Here is a 26,662-nt window from a genome sequence, read left to right on the forward strand (position 1 = left end):
ACCTACATTAAAAGTAAAAAAAAGTGTAACAAAAAATATTTTTAAAATTTTCTTTTAATTATTGAAATGTTTTTTAGGAAAAGCTGTGGACTGCACATAAAAATATTCGTAAATGTGGCAAATACTATGCTATATTGATGGGCAAATATCTTAAAAAAAAGTCTGAAATATCCAGCTTTATTAATAACCAAATGTACCACTTTTTTCTCTCAGTGCTCTCGAGTGTGTGCGCATGTGCAACGGTAATCTGCATTGGGCAACGCCTGCAGCAGCCCTTGTGATGCCAGCGGAGCGCAACAGGCGGAAACAAACTGGCCAAGTGACCGGCCACCGGCCACCGTCCACCGGGTGGGGCGGTACGAGCGGTACAAGGGGGCGGTACGGGCAGAGCGTCGTCATCGTCGGACGTCTCACTGCATCGAATTAGCGGTAAATTACAAGCTGCAATGCAACGAGTTGCATGTTGCCGCTGCACTCGTACTTTCTGCATACTGCAAGTGCAGCTTTACATTCCGCTGATTGCACACACAAATTCGAGGCGTCTTTCTTTCGGTTTCTTCTTTTCCTTTGCATAAACACTTTGGCATTAAATATAATTAAAAGCTGAAATCCATTGGCAATTGTTCAGCCAATGGAGCCACTTTAGAGGAAAGTTGTTGTTTGTTTTTGTATTTCGAAGCGGAAATTTCGGTTTCATATTATGGCTTTAGGGAGTGGTGACACCAAAGATGGGCCACAAGGTACTGAAAGATACGTAAAGATCTAAAAATAAATTAAAAACTTATCAAGGAAATATTAAATATATTTTTTTCAAATTATATTACAAAAGTTTTTGAAGAGCAAAAGGGTTCGAGATCCAAAAGTAAGTTTTAAAAAATAAAAAAAATTTTTTAATAAAAAGTTAAATTGGGTAATGGTACTTAAGAACCCTTGATGTTATATCAATTAAATAAATATTAAGCAAAAAAATTGTATAAAATTATTTTATGAAATTGTTAAACACATTAAACATTAAATCCAATAAAACAGAAATACATAAACATTTTCGTTCCCTCTGCAAGGGATAGAAAATCATTTTAAACAAAGCACTCAACTTTATTAGATGAAAATGCCAGAAAGAGAGCCGCAGAAACAGAGATAGGAATAGCAGCACAGATAAAGATAGAAAGATATGCATAGCTAAGAAAATGAAATAGCTAAGCCAAAAAAAAGTAATGCAGCCACAGGCACAAAAAAACCAAAGACGTTTATGCGACCGCCAGTGGCATGCACAGTGGGCCGAAGTGCGTGGGAAGTGGAAAGCTACTAAGTCAGAAAGCATTAAATAAATTAAAAAAAAATGTGCCAATGAACTACTTGGCCCACTCTCGTTTTTAATAAATAATTAACTTTTCATTGCCTATTTTATTTAGGAGTAATTTACATTTTTTATATATAAAATAAAATATATTTACAGTTATTTTAAAAAATAAATTGGAAAACGTCTAGAAACTAATAGACTTGGAACTAAAATTTTTTCTTTGAAAATACCAATTGAATATATAAACTTTTTCACAAAATGCATAAGCATAAGCATTGAATTGAAATTCAGGAAATTTTTAATTTAATATTATACAAGATTTTAACTATAGCTTGTATAAAAACGCTTTAAAAAATATTACAAACAAATTTACTTTTATTTTTATAAAAATTGGGCGCTAAAACATTTGTTTGACATAGATTGGCAGGCTTGTAAACGTTTCCCCAACCGATATTCACTCCATCCATTTTTCTTCATTTCTCGAACTCGCACAATCTTACCTGCGAGTTGTTTTGATTGCCAGCGGAATCGGAATTCCTGCTCTAGAGTTGAAGTCTCAATCGGCGGCATGGTCGCACCTGAGCCCCTAAAAGCTGGAAACCAGTTTGAGGCCTTGCCACATTCCAGCCAGCGATCTGCGGACGGCCACTGCCCACTGTGCCCCGCGCACTGCCGCGTGTCCCACTGTGCGGCAGCTGCGGCAGCAAACAATTAACTTTGGCAACAAACGAGTACTGCGCCACCAGCAACACCAACAACACTAACAACACCAATAAAACTGGCAACAATAACAATAATAAAAGCGGCGGACAAGTGCCGACGTCGGCGTCGACCGGGGCAGCGACTGCGGCAGAGGCAGCGGCGCAGACTGCGGCCGCGCATGCGCACGTAAACAAATTCTCAGCGCCGCATATTTGTTGTATTTTTCGAAGGGGTATTGCTCTTTTTTAAATAAATTTGGTACCTAGACTATTCAAAGTATTTTTGTTGAATTTTTTCAGTTAGTAATCCCAAATAAATATAATATAAATTAAATAATAGATAGTATTTCCTAACTAAAGCTGATTTGTAGTTTCAAGTATTTCAATTTCTTAGCTACACGAAAACGTTTATATTTAATTATTTTGTATGTAAGTATTCATTTATTTTTCGAAATTTTATAAATTTATATTTACTATAAATAAGAATTATAGGATGTAAAAATAATATTTTTAATTTGAAATTAATTAAAACTTAGAATTGACTTATACCTAACTAATCTATGAATTAAAGCCAAAAATAAAATAATAATAATATGAAATTATCCCCGCTAGTTCTAAAAATCATATATTTAACAAATTAATAAATTAAAATTAAATTGAAATAACATTTTTAAATTTCGACTTGACCAAAAATAAAAACAAAATTATTTTTTTACTATATTTATTATTTTTTATGGATTTCATTAAAAACCAAATGTACCAAATTTCTAGTCTAAAGTGTATTCAAGTCTTCGCCCTGCGCAGGTGCAGCTCGCTTGTTTTTGTTTCAGGTAATTTCTGCGTCTGCTGCTTTTTTGTGGGTTTCTTGAAAGCAAAAATTAAAAAACCACAACAACTGGCTTCAGACAGAGACGGCGAATGGGCGGCGGAAAGAGAGGGCGCTACGCGGAGCAGAAGAAGTAAAAAACAATCCCTGGCGAAACACGCCAACCCAAAGCGACTTTGTTGCTGCGATTTTCAGTTGCCAGCGCGATTTTGAATGGGTTGTACGCGCGGCGAGTACTCGAAAATATTTCCAAACCGACAGAGATATCAAATCTCGAAAATCCGAAGAAATACAATAGGCCACTAAAAAACAGAAAACAAATAAAGCGAAGCAGCTGAAAAAAAACAGCCAGCGTGCGTGTGCAATATATGGAAAATATACCCCAATAAAAATCTCCCAAAGTGCAAAACTGTTTTCCGAATTTTCTGATTTCTGATTTTTGTTTTAATTTTTTTTTCGATGTGTGTGTGTGCCTGGCTGCCAAATGAAAATTGTGTGCAATAAGCGGCGAATGCAGGCCAGCAGCAGCAACAGCAACAGCAACAACGGGTAAGCGCCGCTCAAATATTTCCAAACAACAAGAAAAAAAAAACGGAGAAATACCAGGTTCAAGTGTAACCAGTTTCCAGATTCCAACCAGAAAGAAAAAATCTGAAAAAGCCGAAAAAAATGCCGCAGGCAGAGCGCGCCCAATATTTCAAGTTCCCCAGCTATTCAAATGTAAATCCCGACTTGTTCTTTCCGCCGAAGAACATTCCCTGTCGAATTTAAGAAGTTGCTGCACTAATTGATCTGGCTTGACCCACTGTGGGTACAATGGGTGTCGCAAGAACAATATTTATGAAAAAATAACAAGAAAGAAAATAAAGATAAAAAGCACCTGTCACTTGGGAAATTAAGTATATCAAACACATATGTTATTGTATAAAGAAGTTGGAATTTCCTTCGTCAAAATTATTATTTTTTTTAATTTTCATACATTTTTTATAAGTTTTATCTGCTTAAATTTTATTTCAAATATTTCTTTTTAGATATTTAAAGATATATTGGTTATATATTTACCCAAAAATATTGGTATAAGATCATAAATCAATGGAAAATATCATTTATGTTTTTATTTATAGAAATTCATGAATTTTAATAAACAAATATAAAAATTCCAAGGAACTTATCAGAAGAAGGAAAATGCATTTTGTAAGGCTAATCATCCTTAACATAATAATCAAAACATAAATTATTTACAATTTTCTCATGATAATAGCAATAAATAGAAAGTTCCTGTCGCAGGAAATCGAAAACCGCTAGGTGGCGACTCCCCAGCCGCCAGGTGGCGTCACCTTCTTGAATTTCAGGGTATTCAGGGTCTCCCTTTTGTTTATTTGGCATTCTTTGGCCTGTTCTGCCAGGTTTTTGCGGTTTCGTGTTTATCATTATTATGATTATTGTTTTTTCTGGTTTCCCATCTGTTCTTCTTTTTGTATTTCTTTTTGGAACGCTGGCAAAGCTTTTAACATTTATTCGGCATCATCTTCGCCTTAAATGTCAAGCTCGTGTGGCGGCTTACACACTTGGAAAAATATGAGACTAGAATTAATTAATTATTAATTAATAGACAAACTTGAAAGGTGTCTGTATGTTCTAGAGATACAATATTTTTACCTTAGTTTTCTTAGTCAATTTTGTAAAAACCATAGAAATCACTAAAAAATGTTCTGGAAAATACATCTTTTGTCGTAGTTCAAAATTTTTTGTGTATGTCTTTCTAATGCAATTCTGGTTTGCTTCTTCTTTGCAGCAGCAACATCAGCAACAGCAGCGACATCGGCAACTGCAACAGCAACAGAAATTGCAGCAATCTACATGCGGTTGTCTAACTGTAAAGCACTTGGCAACGGTCAGCAGCAACAGCAACAGCAACAGCAACAGCAACAGCAGCAGCAGCAGCAACAAGTGGAACGCACAGCAGCAACATCATTAGGCGGCGGCATTTGATTGCATCAACTTAGAGCCATCAGATATAGGCATTTGGTATCTGAAATCAGATATAGACAGCCAAATGCTGTAGAACCATGGCGGCAATCACCAGCAATGCGTCGCGATTGGAGCCAATGCGCGGTATTTCCATAATCATCGAATCGCCAGAAGTGGCCACAGCAACAGCAGCAACAGCAATACAAGTAGCAGCAACTGCCAAGAGCAACAGCAACACTGAAATGTCGCTCAAGTCCCAGGCTGGCATGTTGCTGGCATTTGGCGACACACCAGCAGCAGCAGCAGCAGAAGCAACAACCAAAGATAATTTGGAAACTAGTTACGACACAGCAGCAACATCAGCAGCAACAGCAACAGCAACACCAGCGACCACCAAAATCTATCCACAATTGCTGCTGCGCATTGGCGGAGAAATTGCCGGTGCAACAGCAACATCCACAGCAGCAGCAACAGCCAGAGCCACAGTAACCACTACAGCAGCAACATCGCCGACCATAATCAGTTGCAATGGTGAAATTGCTGCCAGTCAGCCAGCAGCAACAGCAGCGGACACAGCAGCAACATTGCAACATAATAATAACACGGTGAAGATACAGATTGAAAGCCAGGGTCAGCCGCGAGTTCTGGGCAAGCAGATCAGTGTGGTGAAGCTGAACGAGGGCCTGGAGGAGATGCAGTGGACACCGGTGGCCACCTCTGGTCAGTACTCGCCCTGCGAGACCTTGGACAGTGGCACGGGCAGCGACCTGGAAGGTCACCAGCAGCAGCAGCCACAGCAGTTGCAGCAATTGAAGTCGCCACAGCACTTGGAGTTGCATCTGCAGACCACGCGGCTGAGGGTCAAGGAGGAGGCGGAGGAGGAGGAGGATGGCCCGCTGGTCAACCCGAATCCCAATCCCATTCAGATTCCGATGCCCCAGCGGGCCTACAGCCTCACCGACGACAGCGAGGAGTGCGACGAGAGCAGCAACTCCTCGCTGAGCTGCGATTCCCTGCATTCTGGTGGCCTGCTGCCCACCTCGCTGCTCCGGGACATTCGGCTGCGGGAGCGGGAGCGGGAGCGGGAGTCCTCCGGTCCGCTGGTCACCAAGATCGATGGCAGGCCCCTGCAGTACGAGGCGGATGGGTACTACACGTTCCATGTCCACGAGCACGAGAACTTCCGCAGCTTCGGCTCGAACTCCTCGAACGAGTACGAGACGCAGGCCTTTGCGGAGGAGCCGCAGGACGAGGACTTCGCCGGCTACCGGGATGTCCGGACGGAGGGCAAGCGCTACGGCAACTCCACCATCCGCTCCGCCAAAGGAACCGTCAGGGGCGTCAAGAATCGTGTGCGCAATGGAGTAGCCACCTTCTTGCAGCTGCAACAGCCCAATGTCAAGGTGAGTTCGTAGAGCAAATAAACCAAATGCAGGGATTCTCATAAGATGTCTTCCTATAAAATACAATGCTTCATAAAAATAATAAGTGAATTCAAAGATTTTATATTTAATTTACGTATTTCTAGCTAAATTGTTCGTTTATTGCGGTTTCCTTTAATTTCAAAAATGGAAATAATAAATCTAATAATTGATTAAAATATTTACAACATTGATTTTAATATAATGTTCTTCTTTTTAATCACGTAAAAATCATGCATAAATTGTATACCTTAATTTTAAATATTTTAAAGCTTCCATTTTATTTTGTTTTCTTTTAAATATTATGCTTTTGTATTTAATTCAAATATTTTAAAGGATTGAAATGTTTAAAATATATAATGAGATTATTATCGTATTTAATATTTTCCACCTTGATATTAATATTTTCATGCAATCTTAAATGTTTCAGCATTAAATATTTAGTTTTTGTAATTCATTTAAATATATTTTTTTGATATTCCATTTTTCATCATTGAAATTAAACAGTTAAACCTAAAAGCTTAATAAAGTAGTCTCTTTATAAGATAACAGCCTTAATATAAACAAATACCACACACTAAAGCAAAGCCCCTTAAACAATCACATGGCATGGAGAAGTGCACTCTGCGAATGTATTCAGTGAATGTCTACATCAAGTGAATTTATTAATTGCAGCTGAATAATTTTATGCATTTCTTTGTTAAATGAAAGATATTTCAGCAATGAAAGTAATTGAATTCACTGGCACTCATCGCTAGCAAAAGACAATTAGCAAATGAGCTCGTAGTGAAGTTGTCATACCAAGTTTCAACAGTTTTCTGATTTGTTTTAAGGTTGAATAAACATTTTAGAATGTGACTTCTCAGAAGCCTTGACAACCGCAGTTAAAGTCTCAAGCAAGTTGGGCAATTATATGTATTTCAAATTGAGTGTGCTTAATTTAATGATTATGGGTATACTTATTGTGGAGTTAAAATAGGTGTACTTTCAAAAAAGCTTATGGTTTTAGAAAAGAATCTTTTATAACAAAAAATATTTTAAAAGGTTAATAATATTTAAAATGGAATACGTGAATATAGTATGTTTAATTAAACAAAATACTTAAAAAAAAATTATATTCAATGGGAAAATATATTTAAAAAAATGTTCAGAATGTCTGGATTAAATAGTTTTAACTACAGTTCACAATTTAAATCTTTAAAAAGCTATGCAAATTCATGAACATCATTTCATTGTCAGGAGAAATTCCGAAAAGATATTTAAACAAGTTATTCATGCTCCCATGTGAACTTTTGATTAAAACCCATTTCTCCAAACATGCCCTTTATTAGTTTGCATTTAATTAGCACATGGGAAATTCCACAGGGCGTAATTGAATGCCGCAAAATATTCAAACTATTATGTGGCCACTTTGAATGTGCCGTTTGTCCAGATGATTCACACAAACACTCATTCAATCGCATGTGGGTGTTATTCATTGAGAAAGTTTTCGGCTTCGATATGGATTTCTTTTTTATATTTTGTGTGTGCAAGTTTTTAGCATTTTTTTTTTTTTGTATACTGTGTGCCTAAACTTTTGTCTTTGGGTCGCTGACTTTTGCACACCCACACGGGCGGCCAAAAAGATACAGATGCAGCTGCAACTAAAGATACAGATGCAGTCAGACGGCATTATGCAATGCCAAAATATATACATGTGTTTGTGTTGCATGTGAGGGCTCGTTTGTTGGCCTGTGTGAAAGTGAATCCAGACTTTTCTGTGATTCATCTCGGCTTTTATTTTTTTTGGGTCTTCATTGGTCTTTTTTTTATTTCATTATGATTACTTTTTTTTTGAAAAATTTCTTTCTCGAAAGACAATTAACACCTGACTGCCGCTGTCTATTTGCGGAACTTGTTGTTGGCTCGATTCGCCGTTAAGTGGCTTAATATGTCACATACGCCCTTCATCTCTATATGGATCCAAGTCCAAGTCCGAAAAGGCAAAAGAAAGCTGACGAGCTGGCGGAAGTACGAGGCCAGATAGTCGGCTAGATAAGTTAGATAAATGCCGGCTTAAATGGTCCGCCACTTGACTAATTGCAAGTGTCTTATTGTCTTTTTATATCTCTGCTTTTTTTCCCCCCTACTCCTGATTTCTGTTTTCTCTTTTGGGAAAGTTCTCTTCTCAAATAATCCAAAAACACCTAACCAAAAATAGAAAAAAAACGAAATTAATTGACCTATTTTTCGGCGGGGGGAGCGCGTCGAATCGCTGTTTTATTGAGCCCGAATTGGCCACGCTCGCACCTCCGAAATACCCTCGATTTTCGCCTAGTCATCAGGTTGATCTGGGCTATTGAATATCGAGACGCCCTTTTTATGTGATTTTGCGAAATCAATTTACCAGTCTGGGGGTATCGAATTAACCCTGGACATTGGGCAATATACTTACAAGTAACTGACACTCCAAGCTGATGGCCTAATGGGATTTGTTTTCAATTTTCATATTCTTTAAATATTTATTAATATAGGAAATAATGTATTTGATATTTTGACTGATGACCAAGCAATTTGTTTCAGATTTTAATTTGATTAATCGCAACCTAAATCAGCCCAAAAATAGCTATTAAAATCCCCAAGCAGCTTTCAACAACCTTCGCGAATTAATTTAAAGTTCGACAAGTATATCATGGGGCTGTCATCTTCGCTTGACCCCTGAGACTCATTAATTTCTCATCCGCGATTCAATCAAAAGTTTTACTGCCTCATCAGATTAAATGTCAACTTCTTGGACGACTCAAAAAGTTTTTTGTCTTGTTTCACTTCTTTTTTTCCAGTCAAATTAGCAAAGCCAACCTTGAAACCAAAATCAATATATAATTATTGGCAAAAAAACTAAAAAAAATCCTAAAGAAACCAAATTATTTGGCTAAAAACAGCTTGCATAATTTTTCAAGAAACACACAAATTATCATAATAAAGAGCGACTAATGCGTTAATTATGCAACAACAACAGCCAAACACAAATCGGATATACCGAGCGGACAGATCGAATTATATTTTATGGGCCGCAGTCGATTCCTTTTGGCTTTTGTTTCAGAGACGAGTTTTTCGCCTGCGTTCGCAGTGGTGTCATTAAAATATCATTTAGCTAATTTGAGTTCGAGCACATGTATGCGAGTGTGTTTCGTGTCTAAGTTTGAGCACTAATCGGTATGGCCAGAAAACGAAAGTTTATCTGTGTGTAATGACCCGATGACAAGCCCACTTACACACGAAAGTCCCCTTTCAAAAGATTGAAATCGCACGATTTTCCCTTGTGGAGTGCAGAAAAGATACAGAAAATGTGGGGAAAAACACCCTTCAACAGGTTGCTTGCCCAGAAATTACCCTAAAATTGCTGACCTGTCCTTACCCCTTCTTTGCCAGCAGTCCTCCTCTTTCACATATTTTTTAATTGCTTATAAAACATTTTTACTGCCCCCAATGCAAACAAAGAAGTGATTTCGGATCACAAATGGTTATCATAAAAAAAAGAGAGAAATAGGTACTATAGAAAACCTAAATGACAAAAATAAATATCAGACATTATAAACAGCAATGTTTTGGCAAATGACTTTTATTTTGATGACAGTAATTTTAAAGTATTTTGAAATTTTTAAAATATGGAAAGCAATAAGACAAAAAATGAAAAAAAAACAATGCCATAGTTATGACATTTCTTTTTAGAGGATAATTATTTAAAGCCCAGTTTTTTTCTTCGATTCATATTTATTTTTTTTCTATTGATTATCATAGAAAAAGCAAATTTCTTTTATTTTATGACAGTAATTTTAAAACATTAAACATTATAAAATAAAAAAACATAAACATTTGTTTTCCGATGATAATTACTTATAGCCCATTTTAATAATTTTTTTTTTTGCTGTTAAATAAGACAAATAATAGCGCGTTGAAACCTTAAAGACAAAAAGTAAATATTTTTTAGAGTAAACCTTTAGCTTTATTTTTGAAATATTTGTCTACGAATATTTTGTAGATTCTACTTTTAATTTAAGATCACAATCAGCTTGCTTGACACCTTTTGCGACCCGTGGAGAAAAACTACTTTACACGACAAACCGACTTTTTCAATTTACCTTCAAACGAAAGTGAAATTGAAAACGAAAATGTACGTGACTGCGCTGCAGATTTATGGCATTTTCGGGCGATCTTCAACATTGTACGAGAGTACAATAAATAAAGATACATTTCTGGGCGAGCAATTAGGCAACAAAGGCTCGAGGGGCGTTAGCTGCATTTTAATTTCGATTTGCATTCAGGGCCAAAAGAAAGCCGCAAGAGCCGCCACCGAAATGGGCTTATTAAAATATCCAATTATTGCCAAATTGAAGCTCGTTCAGGGCAGGGCAGGGCAGAAACTGCAGAAAAAATACCAGAGTCTGAAAACAAAAAGCCAAAGCCCAAAGCCCAAAACCAAACGAAACGAAAGTGAAATGCTTCCACTCCGCTCACGTACGTGTGTGAATTTATGCAAACGAAAGGGGCATTGACAAGGGGGTGAGGCGATATATATGTTGAAGTATATGTATCGGTATAGTTGGGTGTGAGAACCGACTTGCAGACAGATCGTGGCTCTGCCTTAACCGCAGAAGTCAATAGCCCCCTTCAATAGCAAAGAAAGTGCAAAAAGTGAATTTCGGCCTTGCATTGAAAATAAAACAATAATAAAATAATAGGCATACAAGTAGAAGTTAATATCTAGAAATCAATTAAAATATAACAAAAAAAAATGTATTTAACATAGAATAATTAGTTTAAGGTGATATTTTTCTTCTATTCTAGTCTGGATTGCAATTAAATTTAGCAAAAAAAATATAAGGATCAATTTGAAATATGTTGTAAAACCATAACAAATAAAGCTACATTTTAAAGAACTAAAATTGTATAACCTTAAATAGCTAAATTGAATCCTTGAATTCTAGAAAAATATTTAAATTCCTTTTTTTGTTATGAATAGGTCAAAAATCAATTTAAATAAAATAATGTTTAGCAAATTATAAAAACAACATTTTCAACAATTAAATATGTAAGACCTTAAATAGTTCGATTGGGGTCTAAAATTCTAAAAAAAATTGTTGCTTTAAAGTTGTTTAAAGATATTAAAATAAATAAATACCCTAAGGCAGGCATATTATGAAAAAATAAACATTCCAGTACTTCCTTCACATTTATATTCTCTAATAAATTAAAGCAACATCCCATGCAATTTAACAATTTTAATTGAAGGAAAGAAGATATCAAATAAAATAAATTTCGCTAAAGCATGCATACAATTTATAAAAGAATACAAATTAAAAATAAAACCCTTACTTTTATATACCTCAAAAAATTAAAACAACATCCCAAACCACCTTTTTTATTTTCTCCATCACCCCGCGCCTTGAAAAACGCACTGGACGTTCGAAATTCGTTCCCATGATTATGTGGCGCTGCCCAAAGAAATGAAATCAAAATAAATAACCATCGATCGGCGGCGAGAAACGCACTTTCTGGTCGGCCGAGAGTCTGAGACAAAGGGTTATGCAACGCAACGTGTGACGTATTAATTGAGTTTTGTTCAGCTTTTCTGTGGGGCACATGGGCTCCTTGGAGCCCCAGAGCCAGATCAAAAGCTGGCGATTGCCAAAAGCCCCTCCTTTGCCGGGCAACTGACCTGCTTTCTCTTTTGCGCCTCTCGAAAACCCATTCAAGATGCTGATTTTTCAGTGTTTTTCGAGTGTTCGGGGTTCGGGGTTCTGCTGAAGATGGCCAGATTTTTGAGTTGTCATTTGGCCTGCGGTTCGAAGTTCACAGCCTTGTTTACACTCGCATGCTCATGCTCGTGTTCTTCACATTTTCTAATATTTTCATTTTTAGGCTTTTGAGTGATTTGGCCCGCGGTTCACAGCCTCATTCATATTCATGCTCGTTGCGTTGGTTATCTGTTTTTTTTTTTTTATTCTCATGAACATGTTCATTACATTCGATGGCTTTGAACCCTCGTCGGAGGAGCGACAAATGAGGCTTAATGGCAAATGGCAACTATTAATGTACCAGTTTACCAGCCTTGCATTTGTTTGCGTCTCTCCCGAGCGGCGTTATGTTTGGTTATTATATGCCATATATTAAATAACCGCCACCTGAGGCGATTTTGCGACTGGCAGCCATTGGGGGCCACCTGATCGAGTGGATGAGGCCTGGGGATTCGACGCGGACTTGCAGCTTATGCAAGTGCAATGCGCCGATGCAGGTCGGGAAATCGCAAGAGGCTCGACTTTGAGATACCTTTTACAGGGTTCGGGGTAGAGGGTGTATGTATCTTTGAAGTCTTTTTCTTAAAATAAAAATTGCCCTTTAATTATCACTGTATTTATGCTTTTTAGAAGGATTTTCTAGTTTTACAAATTGAATATTTTGATTTTTTAATACTCATTATACAGAAAAATATATTATGTCAAAAATATACAGCAATATATTCATTTTTATTCATTTATTTTTTTTAACACAAAATAACCATTTTTTTTTATAGATTAATGTATATCTATTGCAATAAATTGTTAAAAAAAAACATAAATAATATTATATAATATTTTTGAACTTTCCTAAAACATAACTAATCATCTCAGTTTACTATGTATATCTAGTTTACTTTATAGATTAGAGATTTTAAGCATTGGCTATTTTTTAGACCATCCTTCCTCTCCAAAACTCCGAAACTTATCGCTGTCGTTAATGATATTAATAGCTTTCATTTGCTTTTAATTACACACTCTCGTTGGTTAATGCAAACTAATTCCCTTGTGTGTGCGCTCAAAGAGCGAGAGACACAATTGATTTGATACCATTTCTCATGTTCAGATCGCATTTCACCATCATAACTCTCGGGATAGTGGCCAGATGTCCTGCTCTATTAATTTATGTTTCGCATAACAATAAATCATGGCAAAATTTGACAACTCACTGAGGCAACTGGTCGCCGCGGGAAATTCGATCGACTCTAAGGTATCGGCTGTCTTCGCCGATGGAAATCTAGTTAATCAGGCTGACTAACGGAAGAGCCCCCTGCCCCTCTATGCCACCTGACCAAAAAAAACAAAAAACAGATACACAAACAAGTCCACCGAATCGAGGAAAAATATTTCACATTTCGCACTGCGCAAAGTTTTCACCTCGGACATTTATTTGCCATTTACACAAATTGGCTATGCGTAATTTTCAATTGGATCCGTTGTGATTGCTGTGTATACTGCCTGTGGCATTTGCTATCAATGGATTATAATGGTCGGCACTGAGAGAACCCGTCTGAAAGAATGCTCTGTTCCCGGTCCAAAGTGGCATCCGCTAATGAGTCTGGCAAAGAAACTGGCTCGGTTTCGTTTAACAAGTATTTTTGCCTGGCAATTAGCGGGCAATTTGTGACCACAATTCTCCATGTGGCTCAAGTGTTTCGGCCAAGGTTGTTACCATTTTTCTGACTCCGTGGGGGGAAGGTTAAAAACAAAGGCGACGCAGCTCTGGAGGTGGAGCAAGCCGAAGATGCCCTCGATCCGTTGGCCAAGATGTGTACAGGTTGGCTTATTGTAACAAACATCTCATTTCGGGGTGTGAATCAGCGATCAAGTGCCAGATATCACATACAGACGGGCGCAAGACAATAGTCACATTTGCATCCTTAAAAAAATCAAGATTACTAGTCGTTAGGGTCATGTTTTGTATATAAAATTTCAATAATTTTTTAGACACCTTAAACAGAATCTTAAAATTGCGATTTTTTACATAGAAATATTATTTTTTTTAAAGGAAAATTATTAAATAAATTATTTTATAAATTTTTACTTGTATCTAAAATTATTTTAAGACACACTTTAAATTATTAAATTGTTTTAAATCTAAAAAAAACATACTAAAAATTTTTATATATTTTAAAAATATTTATAATTATTTAAATGTTTATTATTAATATAATACTTTATATTTATATAAATTAATATATTATAATTATAGTTGTAGGGATGCTATTACCCATTTTTAGAATTTAACTAAAGTTGCCCCCATATTTAATTCCAGAACTACATGGAAAAGGACTTGGGCAAGGTGGTCTTGTACACCACCAGCATGGGAATCATCAGGGAAACATATGCCAAGTGCGCCAATGTCAAGCAGATCCTGCGCACTCTGCTAATTAAGTTCGAGGAGCGGGATGTCTTCATGAGCGTGGAGTATCAGCAGGAGATGCGCGAGCGGATGCACGACGAGACCATCCGCGTGCCACAGCTCTTCGTCGAGGGCCAGCACATTGGGGTAAAATATTAAAAAAAATAAATTAGCATAAAATTGAATAAACAATAAATTAATTCACAGGATGCCGACGTTGTGGAGCGGCTGAATGAGAGTGGAGAACTACGCCAGCTGCTCAAACCGTACAAAGTAAGCTAAAAATAGAATAAATAAAAAATATTTGAATTAAATTATAAGATAGATAGATAGAAAGTTAGATAGATAGATAGACAGAGAGATAGATAGATAGATAGATAGACCGAAAGATAAATAGATAGACAGAAAGGTAGACAGATAGATAGAAAGACAGATAGATATATAGATAGAAAGATAGAAAGACAGATAGATAAAATATATATAGATAGATAGATAGACCGAAAGATAAATATATAGACAGAAAGGTAGACAGATAGATAGATAGATAGATAGATAGATAGATAGATAGATAGATAGATAGATAGATAGATAGATAGATAGATAGATAGATAGATAGATAGATAGATAGATAGATAGATAGATAGATAGATAGATAGATAGATAGATAGATAGATAGATAGATAGATAGATAGATAGATAGATAGATAGATAGATAGATAGATAGATAGATAGATAGATATATAGATAGATAGATAGATAGATAGATAGATAGATAGATAGATAGATAGATAGATAGATAGATAGATAGATAGATAGATAGATAGATAGATAGATAGATAGATAGATAGATAGATAGATAGATAGATAGATAGATAGATAGATAGATAGATAGATAGATAGATAGATACAAAGATACAAAGATACAAAGATACAAAGATACAAAGATACAAAGACACAAAGATACAAAGATACAAAGATACAAAGATACAAAGATACAAAGATACAAAGATACAAAAATACAAAGATATAAAGATAGAAAGATACAAGGATAGAAACATACAAAGATGGAAAGATACAAAAATAGAAAGATACAAAGATAGAAAGATACAAAGATAGAAAGATACAAAGGTAGAAAGATACAAAGATAGAAAGATACAAAGATAGAAAGATACAAAGATGGAAAGATACAATAATAGAAAGATACAAAGATAGAAAGATACAATGATACAAAGATAGAAAGATACCAAGTTAGAAAGATACAAAGATAGAAAGATGCAAAGATAGAAAGATACAAAGATAGAAAGATACAAAGATAGATAGATAGATAGAAAAATACTCATATTAAAAAATCAAGCAACAATATTTTCCCTCGCATTTTAAAAATGGCTTTTCATCGCCAATACGCCACACGTAAACCCCTTAATTATTTTATTATCGCTTCAATGAAAACTTAATTAATCAAGTGCCCGTTGATGTTTTCCAGTCGATTGCCACCGCGTATACGTGCCAGACGTGCGGCGGATACCGCCTGCTGCCGTGCCCCTCGTGCAGCGGATCCAAGAAGTCGGTGCACCGGAACCACTTCACGGCGGAGTTCGTGGCTCTGAAGTGCATGAATTGCGACGAAGTCGGGCTGGTCAAGTGCCCCAACTGCTGAGGAAAATGGGTGCCCGCAACCCTACTTTTCCATCTGTAGTGCTTTTTTTTGTATCTATATCAAAGAGATTTTTTTTTGCGCAATTCTTGTAGTCGCTTATTATTAACAGTTGTGATATTTGAGAGCAGTTCGAGCCGGAAACGGGTGGCCGAAGCGGAAGCGAAACGAAAGGGAACGGAACGGAAGCCACACAAACACACACCCACACAAAAGAGAACAACCTATGCATAACTATGTGAATTGAAGAGATAACGAATAAAATATAAAATTTAATTGATTAATTTTTTTTGTGTGCTTTTTAAGCGAGCTTTTGGGAAAAGAAAAAAAAAGATATTTTTTTACTTCCTGGTTTTCTGAAAATATAAAGCATACTTTCAGGCTTTCGAATATTTTATTAAAGTAATAAATTGAGTTTTATTAAATGTGGCAAAGAATTCTTTTTATTTATGGATTTGCCTAATTTTGAAACAAAGGCGGCATTCCCCATTAAATGTGGGAAAATGTATAGAAGTAAGAAAATCCGTTAATTGCACTAATTGTTAAATGCACTTAAATAAAATAAGATCTGACACAGAAAAGTTTTCTAAAAAAAAAACAAAATTAAAAAATTTAAGATACCTGCTAATAAAATACATTTTGTTTTTACGTTTTGCGATGTAGAATAATTTATTTATTAGAAGCTGGGAGTAAATTCTTTCAGGTTTAATATTAAGCTTTGATAATATTTTTCTTATTTCAAGTAATAGAATTTAAGCTCCTATGATACTGGATTTACAAAATAAAGCAGCATAATATAAAGCATAGGTATACAAAGAAAATAATAAATGCGCAATATTTTTTACTTGCCCTTAAATGTAGGCAACATATTATAAAAGCTCAAGGGGAAGTCCCGCACAGAAAAGTAGGCAACAAAATGTGGTTAACTGGAAAATCCATATAAATCAACAATCTATAGAAAATGAAAGTAAAGGTATACTTAAAATAATTTATTTAAGTTGATTTTTTTAAAAAATTTTTATTAAATAATTTATAAATAATATAAGTTATCGCTTTGTATTGTACACAAAGCGATAACTTATATTATTTATAAATTATTTTTCATAGCCTTAAAAAACATTGTTCTTGATATCAAGATAGGGTTTTCTGCCGATCATGTGATCTGTGACATAAAGTTCACTCCCTGCTCGCAGCTCGTTTAAGAGTATCTACCTTTAGAGTCGTTATAATTTCAGTTCGATTCGTACCAAATTCGTTGTGTGTGTTCTTCGACAAGAGGCTGTGTTCCCCGTTTGATTATTGCAAACCATTGACTCATCGGGTGTCTCATTGCGGGATTTGATGGAATCCGATTTGGAGGTGTACTACCAGGCGGCTGGTCGGGTGGAGGGCTCCCAGGCGGAGCTGCCCTACGATCTTGAGGATCCCGATCAATTGGCCACTCCCCGTGGCAGCGGTGGCTCCAATCAGTATTCGGAAGTGGACATGGATCGCTCCTGCTGGATTTGCTTTGCCGGCGAGGAGGACAACCGGCTGGCTAAGTGGGTGCAGCCGTGCCGGTGCCGCGGGGCCACCAAGTGGGTGCATCAGAGCTGCCTGTACCGCTGGATCGACGAGAAGCAGCGCGGCAACCATAGGCGATCGGTGGCCTGCCAGCAGTGCCAGACAGAGTACATCATTGTCTTTCCACGGATGAGTTTCCTGGCCGAGGCGCTGGAGTGGTTGGATTTTACGGTGAGGAGGACTTGTCCCTATGTGGCGGCCGGCATGTTCATGTGCTGCGTCTACTGGACGGCCATCACATATGGTGCCATCACCGTCATCCAGGTGATGGGCCAGAAACGAGGCCTTGAGCTCATGGAGAGCGAGGTCTTTCTGCTGGTGGGTCTGCCCTTCATCCCCGTGGGATTGGTCCTCTCCCGCCTGGTTCGCTGGGAGGATGCCATTCTGAAGGCCATGCGCAGTAGGTACAACTTCTTGCGAAAGTTGCCCCTGCTCCACTGGGCCGGAGAACCCGAATCTGGAGATTTGGGTGCCCTCAGCGAAAGTTCGAACAGTTTGCCACCCCTCCAAAATGCGCCGGCCCTGACCGATCCCCTGTACATCTCACGACTCTTTTGCGGAGCCGTCTTCCTGCCCACCCTGGCCACTGCCGTGGGGAATTTGTTCTTCAGGAGCCTGGAGGATCCATTGCAGCGCACCATCTATGGAGGGATGACCTATATTGGGGTCAAGGGTCTCCTTAAGATCTATCTTCGTCAGAAGCTCTACATACGCCGCCGCAAACGTCGCATTGCCAACTATACGGATGAGAACGTGAGGATATATATGGGTGGACAGATCAGGGAGGCCCCTGCCCGGAATGCCCAGAATCCTCAGCCTGATGCCAATGATAATCAAGGGGCGGGAAATGCCAGACAATTGGCCGGCTACGATGAGCACTACGAGGACACCTCCAGTGCGGTCACCACGGGCTCCGAAGATGGTGACCCCAACGGGGAGAACTTACTTGTGGTTGGAAGCATTCAGGTCGAGGTACACACGGCAGATCCACAGGACTAGTCGGGAATATATCATACAGGATGGCCGAAAGGTTATTGAAGTTGGAAGCATGCAGTGATCAAAAGTAATATGGTACTCGAAAAAGTAAAAAGATCACAAGGAATGTAATATGTTATCAAAGATTTCGTTTAAAATTTAACAAAAAGTGAAAAGTAATTAAAAAAAATTATATTTTTAAATGAATTAAATATTTTATATTTCGCAAACCTTAGAAATGTGTTCTAAAGATTGCTTTAAATTTGTAAATTCCTTACAGAAGGCGTCATTTCTGTCAGAAAACCAAGCAGCATTTTTTGTTTTAATTTTAATTTAGCTTCCTTGTAAAAAAAATTCCCATATTCATATATCCCAATGTATTCGAAATTTAAGACAAAGTAAAATAAATTGATAGACGTTGAATCTTTATTAGGAAATTATAAACAAGCATTGTCTTAATCAGGAGCATCGAACTGCTCGTTATCGTAGAAGTGCGGTCTGGGACAATTCCGATCGGCAATCGAAATGTACTCGATGTCGCTGCAGCAGCGGTACGTGTGGATGTTCTTGTTCGGGATGAACTGCAACTCGTCCATAAAATGCTGGCCCTGCGAATGGAGGCGGTGCAGGAATCTCTTGAAGCTCTCGAAGGTCAGTTCGCGAAAGCGCGGGCACTTAATGTCATGGTGGTGCGGCACGCCAGGGCAGAAGGTCCAATAGCGCTCGGCAACCTTTTGGTTCTGGAACTGCTTCAGCATCACCCTGACGATCTTTCCCCTTTGACTTTCCGCCTGTCTATCAGCCATGCGCGCCGTACTGAACAAGACGCTCTCCCACATCCAGCGACAGACCTGTAATGAAAAATATAAATAATATTAAAGCAGAAACACCAATTTTTAAAATTTATTTTCTATAACTATTTTAATTAGGCGAAAAATCCGCGGGGCTCACATTATTTTTTACAAGCTTTTTTGGAAACCCCCTTTGCTATACTCACCTCTGGCTTCTGGCCAATTTCAGCGATGCACTCGTTTTCGGGGTTGTTAGCTATGGATCGCAGTAACCAGGGGGATAGAAAGCTAAAGCGCACTTTGCTCATCAGACTAACAGCGTGTTTCTTGCGCTCCGCCCAGGCGAACCTCAGCCAGTAAATGGCGGTGAAAAATATCTCATCTTCGCTGTTAACACACAACATGTCCTGGCCCAGCAGATAGGCCAGCTCGTTGACATCGAACTCGAGCAACTCCCGGGACGCCACCACGGGCAGGAAGCACTTGCGCAGGCGCTCCAGCATCACGGCCATGATATCCTCGCACTGGTACTGCCTGGCCATCAGGAAGGTGTGGAAGGCGTTCAGCTCCCAAATGACGCGGTCGCCGCGCTTCGAAAAGGTGCCCCAGTACTGTTCCATCAACTTTTTCACGCCCAGGAACTTGGCCGCGGCAAAGAAGGGTATCAGCTCGTTGCCAATGGGGAAGGCCAGGTCATCGCCCAGCATCCATTCGTAGATGCGCACCAGCATGCCCATCTGCACCTTTTGCACTGGGAACTGCAAAAACGAACTCGAGCAGTGGCGGAAATTACGCGCGTAGTGGGTGAACAGATAGCGGTCCACGTAGTAGAACCTCGACTCGATCTGGATCTCCAGGTCGTCGTACCAGCCGTTCTTGATCGCCCCAAAAATGATTTCATGGTTAGCTGGGGAAGAGGGGAATCTTAATAAATATACCCATAATATCTACAAATATTTCTTTATGTGGTGGGGATCGTTAGCAGGGGTCGCAGGCTGCTCAAAACAGTCGGTCTTTTCGCTCTACGCCTTGGTTTGGCTAAGTTACGATCAAAAAACCACTAAAAAAGGAGCATTTTTCCCAAAAATCAGAATCCCAAAAAATTCTTACAAAAAATGAAAAAAATTTTGAAAAATTAAATATTTCTTTAAGTGATGGGGATCGTTAGCAGAGCTTCCCAGTTGCTCAAAACTGTCGGTCTTTTCGCTCTACGCCTTTATTTGGCTAAGCTACGATCAAAAAACCACTAAAATAGGAGCATTTTTCCCAAAAATCAGAATCCCAAAAAATCCTGATGCACCCCCTTACAAAAAATGAAAAAAATTTTCAAAAATTAAATATTTATTTAACTGATGGGGATCGTTAGCAGAGCTGCCCAGCTGCTCAAAACAGTCGGTCTTTTCGCTCTACGCCTTGATTTGGCTAAGCTACGATCAAAAAACCACTAAAAAAGGAACATTTTTCCCAAAAATCAGAATCCCAAAAAATCCTTATGCACCCCCTTACAAAAAATGAAAAAAATTTTCAAAAATTAAATATTTATTTAACTGATGGGGATCGTTAGCAGAGCTTCCCAGCTGCTCAAAACTGTCGGTCTTTTCGCTCTACGCCTTTATTTGGCTAAGCTACGATCAAAAAACCACTAAAATTGAAGCATTTTTCCCAAAAATCAGAATCCCAAAAAATCCTTATGCACCCCCTTACAAAAAATGAAAAAAATTTTCAAAAATTAAATATTTATTTAACTGATGGGGATCGTTAGCAGAGCTCCCCAGCTGCTCAGAACAGTCGGTCTTTTCGCTCTACGCCTTGATTTGGCTAAGCTACGACCAAAAAACCACTAAAAAAGGGGCATTTTTCGCCAAAATCGGAATTCCAAAAAATCCTGATGCACCCCCTTACAAAAAATGAAAAAAATTTTCAAAAATTAAATATTTCTTTGAGTGATGGGGATCGTTAGCAGAGCTCGCCAGCTGCTCAAAACAGTCGGTCTTTTCGCTCTACGCCTTGATTTGGCTAAGCTACGACCAAAAAACCACTAAAAAAGGGGCATTTTTCGCCAAAATCGGAATTCCAAAAAATCCTGATGCACCCCCTTACAAAAAATGAAAAAAATTTTCAAAAATTAAATATTTCTTTGAGTGATGGGGATCGTTAGCAGAGCTCGCCAGCTGCTCAAAACAGTCGGTCTTTTCGCTCTACGCCTTGATTTGGCTAAGCTACGACCAAAAAACCACTAAAAAAGGGGCATTTTTCGCCAAAATCGGAATTCCAAAAAATCCTGATGCAGCCCCTTACAAAAAATGAAAAAAATTTTCAAAAATTAAATATTTCTTTGAGTGATGGGGATCGTTAGCAGAGCTCGCCAGCTGCTCAAAACAGTCGGTCTTTTCGCTCTACGCCTTGATTTGGCTAAGCTACGACCAAAAAACCACTAAAAAAGGGGCATTTTTCGCCAAAATCGGAATTCCAAAAAATCCTGATGCACCCCCTTACAAAAAATGAAAAAAATGTTCAAAAACTAAATATTTCTTTGAGTGATGGGGATCGTTAGCAGAGCTCGCCAGCTGCTCAAAACAGTCGGTCTTTTCGCTCTACGCCTTGATTTGGCTAAGCTACGACCAAAAAACCACTAAAAAAGGGGCATTTTTCGCCAAAATCGGAATTCCAAAAAATCCTGATGCACCCCCTTACAAAAAATGAAAAAAATGTTCAAAAACTAAATATTTCTTTGAGTGATGGGGATCGTTAGCAGAGCTCGCCAGCTGCTCAAAACAGTCGGTCTTTTCGCTCTACGCCTTGATTTGGCTAAGCTACGACCAAAAAACCACTAAAAAAAGGGCATTTTTCGCCAAAATCGGAATTCCAAAAAATCCTGATGCACCCCCTTACAAAAAATGAAAAAAATTTTCAAAAATTAAATATTTATTTAACTGATGGGGATCGTTAGCAGAGCTCCCCAGCTGCTCAGAACAGTCGGTCTTTTCGCTCTACGCATTGATTTGGCTAAGCTACGATCAAAAAACCACTGATTTTTGGGAAAAATGCTTCAATTTTAGTGGTTTTTTTATCGTAGCTTAGCCAAATCAAGGCGTAGAGCGAAAAGACCGACTGTTCTGAGCAGCTGGGAAGCTCTGCTAACGATCCCCACCATTTAAAGAAATATTTAATTTTTGAATTTTTTATTTCATTTTTTGTAAGGGGGTGCTTCAGGATTTTTTGGGATTCTGATTTTTGGGAAAAATGCTCCTTTTTTAGTGTTTTTTTGATCGTAGCTTAGCCAAATCAAGGCGTAGAGCGAAAAGACCGACTGTTTTGAACAGCTGGGCAGCTCTGCTAACGATCCCCATCAGTTAAATAAATATTTAATTTTTGAAATTTTTTTTCATTTTTTGTAAGGGAGTGCATCAGGATTTTTTGGGATTCTGATTTTTGGGAAAAATGCTCCTTTTTTAGTGGTTTTTTGATCGTAGCTTAGCCAAATCAATGCGTAGAGCGAAAAGACCGACTGTTTTGAGCAGCTGGGCAGCTCTGCTAACGATCCCCATCAGTTAAATAAATATTTAATTTTTGAATTTTTTATTTCATTTTTTGTAAGGGGGTGCTTCAGGATTTTTTGGGATTCTGATTTTTGGGAAAAATGCTCCTTTTTTAGTGGCTTTTTGATCGTAGCTTAGCCAAATCAAGGCGTAGAGCGAAAAGACCGACTGTTTTGAGCAGCTGGGCAGCTCTGCTAACGATCCCCATCAGTTAAATAAATATTTAATTTTTGAATTTTTTATTTCATTTTTTGTAAGGGGGTGCTTCAGGATTTTTTGGGATTCTGATTTTTGGGAAAAATGCTCCTTTTTTAGTGGTTTTTTGATCGTAGCTTAGCCAAATCAATGCGTAGAGCGAAAAGACCGACTGTTCTGAGCAGCTGGGGAGCTCTGCTAACGATCCCCACCATTTAAAGAAATATTTAATTTTTGAAAATTTTTTTCATTTTTTGTAAGGGAGTGCATCAGGATTTTTTGGGATTCTGATTTTTGGGAAAAATGCTCCTTTTTTAGTGGTTTTTTGATCGTAGCTTAGCCAAATCAATGCGTAGAGCGAAAAGACCGACTGTTCTGAGCAGCTGGGGAGCTCTGCTAACGATCCCCACCATTTAAAGAAATATTTAATTTTTGAAAATTTTTTTCATTTTTTGTAATCCCAAAAAATCTTGATGCACCCGATACAAACAATGTTTAAACTTACCCATCTTGCGATTTTCTTTGATTTGAATTATCTCGGCACTGCATAAATGCCGATTCATATTAGAAAGACTGTCCGACCTCCAAACGACCTCGAAATCATGGGCGGTGAGCATGCGATCCAAAACGGGAGGGGTACGGTCCGCAGTTTCGAGGCTTTCCTTCGAAGTTGTGGGCTTGGGCTGTCTTTTGTCTTCTGTTTGTCTGTCTTTGGGCACAATGTCCTCGATACTGAGGGCTGTGGCCGCACTCCGAAGGCGCCTCTGCCGGGCAATGGTTATAATGTCGGCGATATCGGAATCCATGGTATTCGGATACAAAGTCGGTGGCGGCGGACATGGTGACATTTCCCCACAAACCGAGGTGACAGCCGCAACGCCACTATTATCTTGTATATCCAGTTTGGAGCAATTGGATATGGGCGATGACAACTGGGGATCGGCGACATCCAGCAGGGAATGGGCCACGGGGAGTGGTACAATCTGGCGATTTATATATTGGTTCCAGAACCAACTGGGCGTTAGCAATTTGTTGGGGTCATCCAGCAGACTGGACTTTCTCTCGACATTCCTGATCGTTCTAACCCTTTTCTCACTTTTCCCCTTTCCTTCAAAATGTTCTTTCTTTTCAATGTTTTCTTCCTTTTCAATATATTCTTCCACCTCTTTCTTTGCTTTCTTTTCTTTTTTTTCTTTCTTGTCTTTATGTTTTTTTGACTTCATCAAAATCATGATTTCTTCTTAAAAATATACAAATTTATTGAACCAACTATAATATTATAGAACTAATATTCTAAATGATAAATAAAATAGAAATGGACTTGTTATATTGAAATATTTTTCAAGGACTACTTTCATATTTTTTTATTGATAATTTATTTTATATTTCTATATATATTCATTATATATATTATATTTAAATTTGAAAAACTTAAGGACCTCTAATTTTTACAGATTACTTAAGCAACAGCACAATTATTTTAAAAATCATATTTTATTATTTTTCCAAGACAATACCAGGTTTCCTTACCAATTAGCAGCAGGCGTTGACATTAACTTTGGGCTCTCCAGATTTGTCAGTGCTCCGTGTGGATCATTATCACACAGCTCGTTCAACGTTTCGGTCGACACACTCTCGAGTCAAACTGAGGCACCTATTCGTAAATCCAGAACAAATTCAAATTGTAAATTTTATCCTGTCCCTTTTTAATACGTTTTGCGTTCTCTTTCGATGAAATTCCGTTGAAAACCATCATTAAACTGAAAGCCGGGGCCAAGCCAGCAAGAAGGAGTCATCAAGTTGCTGGGAAAGCACAAAAGTGAGTAAGCAAAGCAAATGGATCTTCAACCAATCGGAAGCAGAAGACAAGCAGTGGTACTCTTCGTGCTTTCAAAGCAAATTTGCAATAAGCATTCTAACACATTTCACCCACAAAGCATTAAAGCAGTTGCACTTTAAAAAAAGAGCCAGGGATTAAAAACAATATTTTGTAATATTTTTTTGACAGGTTAACAGGTTCAGATACCAGACAAAATAAGCAAGGCATTTTGGCTAGAAAGCAAGAAAGCACAAAACAATAAGCAGTGGCTTTAGAAGCAAGCAGTGTTCCCAAAGAGCAAGTTTACCATCTAAAAGCAGGTTCCTAACTTAAGGAGAATCTTAAAATAGAGTAAGTTTGAATTTTGAAAACCAGTAAGTAAGTAAATATTAACAAGGTATTTTAAGCAAGAAATCACAAAGCAAGATAAAGGAACAAGCTGTGGTTTGCAAAGCAAGCAGTTGGTAATCTTTGAGAATTAAAGTTCCTAACTTTAGAAGAATCTTGACAAAGAAGTTCTAAGCTTTAAAGCAAACACCTCACTTCTAGGAATATTTATATTAGATATATAGAGTAGAAACTCCATTAAGATGTCGGACAACTCGGCTGTGAGCACCGTGCTCAACGTTCTGCTCTGCGGAGCCACCGGCTTTGGGTTCTACAAGATCGGGCCCAGCGAGCACCCGTATGCCTTCACCGCCTGCGTGATTGGATTCTGCCATGGACTCTTCGGCCTGGTGAGCGGCCTGACTGGGGACGAGAATGCCAAGAAGGTCACGGACACGACCACCTGCATCATGGACATCATCCCGCTGCCGCTGGTCAATGTGGATCTCTACTTGGCTGCCGAGAGCAACAACATTGCCCTGGGCCATGGACTTTTCATAGTGCCCCTGGCCGTCAGCGTGATCCTCAATTTCTTCAAGGGCGAGAGCAGCGACGATGGCGAGAACAGTGCCCTGGACACCCTAAAGACCCTCACCATTCTGGGTAACATCACCTCGCTGCTCTACCTGTCGATCAACGAGAGCAGCTGGAATCTGGCCGGCATGGCCTTCCTGGCCTTCATGGCCAAGTTCGGGGCCAAGTTCTTCGAGGAGCAGGTCAGCGAGGGCAGCGCCGAGCCGGTGACCTACTTGAGCTGGTCGGGCTTCTACGTCCTCACCGCCCTGGCCACCACGGGCGAGAAGTAGACCCCCAGATCACAGGATATATACACCACTTCTTTTCGAAACTTCCCCGACACTTTCCGGACTTTCCGAATCCATTCGACCTTGGACGAGCAGAGTGATGAATAAATTATTGGGCTAACGCTGCGGCGACTCGTTAATTTTGAAACTTTCGGCTTACATATTCAAGAAATATATATTTTCGACTAGCAAACTTGTTGTGTATTTATTGGGAAAACAAAGGGATGAGGAAATAATTGTAATTTAATTTAATGGACTGATAATCGTATTTATTTTTGGATTTGTGTGTAAATATTTAACATTTTTGGTTGATAAGAAGAACATTTATCTGCATTAAAAATATTTAAAAGGAAAGAAATAAATGTTATTATATTTTAAAAGAGGTATATACATTTTAAAACATTTATTTACATTTTTTATTTATTTATTTATTAACTTTTGACTGGTTTTTGGATATTTTATATTCTTAACATACTTCTAAAATTATAAATGGTTATGCCTAATCTTTATAATAATACTAGGGTCTTCTGTATAAAAAT

The 26,662-nt window shown here is 38.2% G+C and overlaps 4 protein-coding genes across 5 annotated transcripts; 3 read left to right on the forward strand and 1 right to left on the reverse strand.

The window, feature by feature from the left end:
- Window positions 1-4,891: 4,891 nt before the first annotated feature.
- On the forward strand, window positions 4,892-16,335 carry LOC108025929 (glutaredoxin domain-containing cysteine-rich protein CG12206). Its single transcript, XM_017096622.3, has 4 exons — window positions 4,892-6,201; window positions 14,311-14,544; window positions 14,605-14,670; window positions 15,881-16,335. Exons 1-4 carry the CDS (start codon window positions 4,897-4,899, stop codon window positions 16,052-16,054), a joined length of 1,779 nt encoding a protein of 592 aa, XP_016952111.1. The 5' UTR covers window positions 4,892-4,896; the 3' UTR covers window positions 16,055-16,335.
- Window positions 16,336-17,224: 889 nt separating this feature from the next.
- Window positions 17,225-18,819, forward strand: LOC108025641 (E3 ubiquitin-protein ligase MARCHF5). Its single transcript, XM_017096177.3, has one exon. It carries the CDS (start codon window positions 17,393-17,395, stop codon window positions 18,611-18,613), a length of 1,221 nt encoding a protein of 406 aa, XP_016951666.1. The 5' UTR covers window positions 17,225-17,392; the 3' UTR covers window positions 18,614-18,819.
- Window positions 18,820-18,993: 174 nt separating this feature from the next.
- LOC108025631 (uncharacterized) lies at window positions 18,994-24,433 on the reverse strand. Its single transcript, XM_017096167.3, has 3 exons — window positions 23,620-24,433; window positions 19,587-20,287; window positions 18,994-19,440 (listed from the first exon to the last, which is right to left on the reverse strand). The coding sequence occupies exons 1-3, from the start codon at window positions 24,344-24,346 to the stop codon at window positions 19,045-19,047; spliced, it is 1,824 nt and encodes a 607-aa protein (XP_016951656.1). The 5' UTR covers window positions 24,347-24,433; the 3' UTR covers window positions 18,994-19,044.
- A 269-nt stretch (window positions 24,434-24,702) lies between these two features.
- LOC108025643 (uncharacterized) lies at window positions 24,703-26,316 on the forward strand. Of its 2 annotated transcripts, none has more exons than XM_017096180.3 (3): window positions 24,703-24,933; window positions 25,123-25,284; window positions 25,341-26,316. In XM_017096180.3, the coding sequence occupies exon 3, from the start codon at window positions 25,524-25,526 to the stop codon at window positions 26,124-26,126; it is 603 nt and encodes a 200-aa protein (XP_016951669.1). In that variant the 5' UTR covers window positions 24,703-24,933; window positions 25,123-25,284; window positions 25,341-25,523; the 3' UTR covers window positions 26,127-26,316. The 2 variants fall into 2 exon arrangements, with proteins under 2 accessions (XP_016951669.1, XP_016951668.1); XM_017096179.2 differs by having other exon boundaries at window positions 24,704-24,933; window positions 25,345-26,316.
- The last annotated feature ends 346 nt before the right edge of the window (window positions 26,317-26,662 follow it).

This window comes from Drosophila biarmipes, chromosome X (genome assembly GCF_025231255.1).
Source record: "Drosophila biarmipes strain raj3 chromosome X, RU_DBia_V1.1, whole genome shotgun sequence".
Taxonomy (NCBI): Eukaryota; Metazoa; Arthropoda; class Insecta; order Diptera; family Drosophilidae; genus Drosophila; species Drosophila biarmipes.

What these genes read in the sequence shown, in the direction of transcription:
- LOC108025643 (XM_017096180.3), top strand. Translation starts at nt 25,524, where the DNA reads ATGTCGGACAACTCGGCTGTGAGCACCGTGCTCAACGTTCTGCTCTGC.
- LOC108025641 (XM_017096177.3), top strand. Translation starts at nt 17,393, where the DNA reads ATGGAATCCGATTTGGAGGTGTACTACCAGGCGGCTGGTCGGGTGGAG.
- LOC108025631 (XM_017096167.3), bottom strand. Translation starts at nt 24,346, where the DNA reads ATGATTTTGATGAAGTCAAAAAAACATAAAGACAAGAAAGAAAAAAAA. An exon ending in CAAAGAAAATCGCAAGATGG is followed by an intron (nt 20,288 to 23,619) that starts GTAAGTTTAAAC and finishes CCTCTTCCCCAG; the next exon opens with CTAACCATGAAATCATTTTT. An exon ending in AAATTGGCCAGAAGCCAGAG is followed by an intron (nt 19,441 to 19,586) that starts GTGAGTATAGCA and finishes TTTTCATTACAG; the next exon opens with GTCTGTCGCTGGATGTGGGA.
- LOC108025929 (XM_017096622.3), top strand. Translation starts at nt 4,897, where the DNA reads ATGGCGGCAATCACCAGCAATGCGTCGCGATTGGAGCCAATGCGCGGT. An exon ending in TGCAACAGCCCAATGTCAAG is followed by an intron (nt 6,202 to 14,310) that starts GTGAGTTCGTAG and finishes ATTTAATTCCAG; the next exon opens with AACTACATGGAAAAGGACTT. An exon ending in AGCTGCTCAAACCGTACAAA is followed by an intron (nt 14,671 to 15,880) that starts GTAAGCTAAAAA and finishes GATGTTTTCCAG; the next exon opens with TCGATTGCCACCGCGTATAC.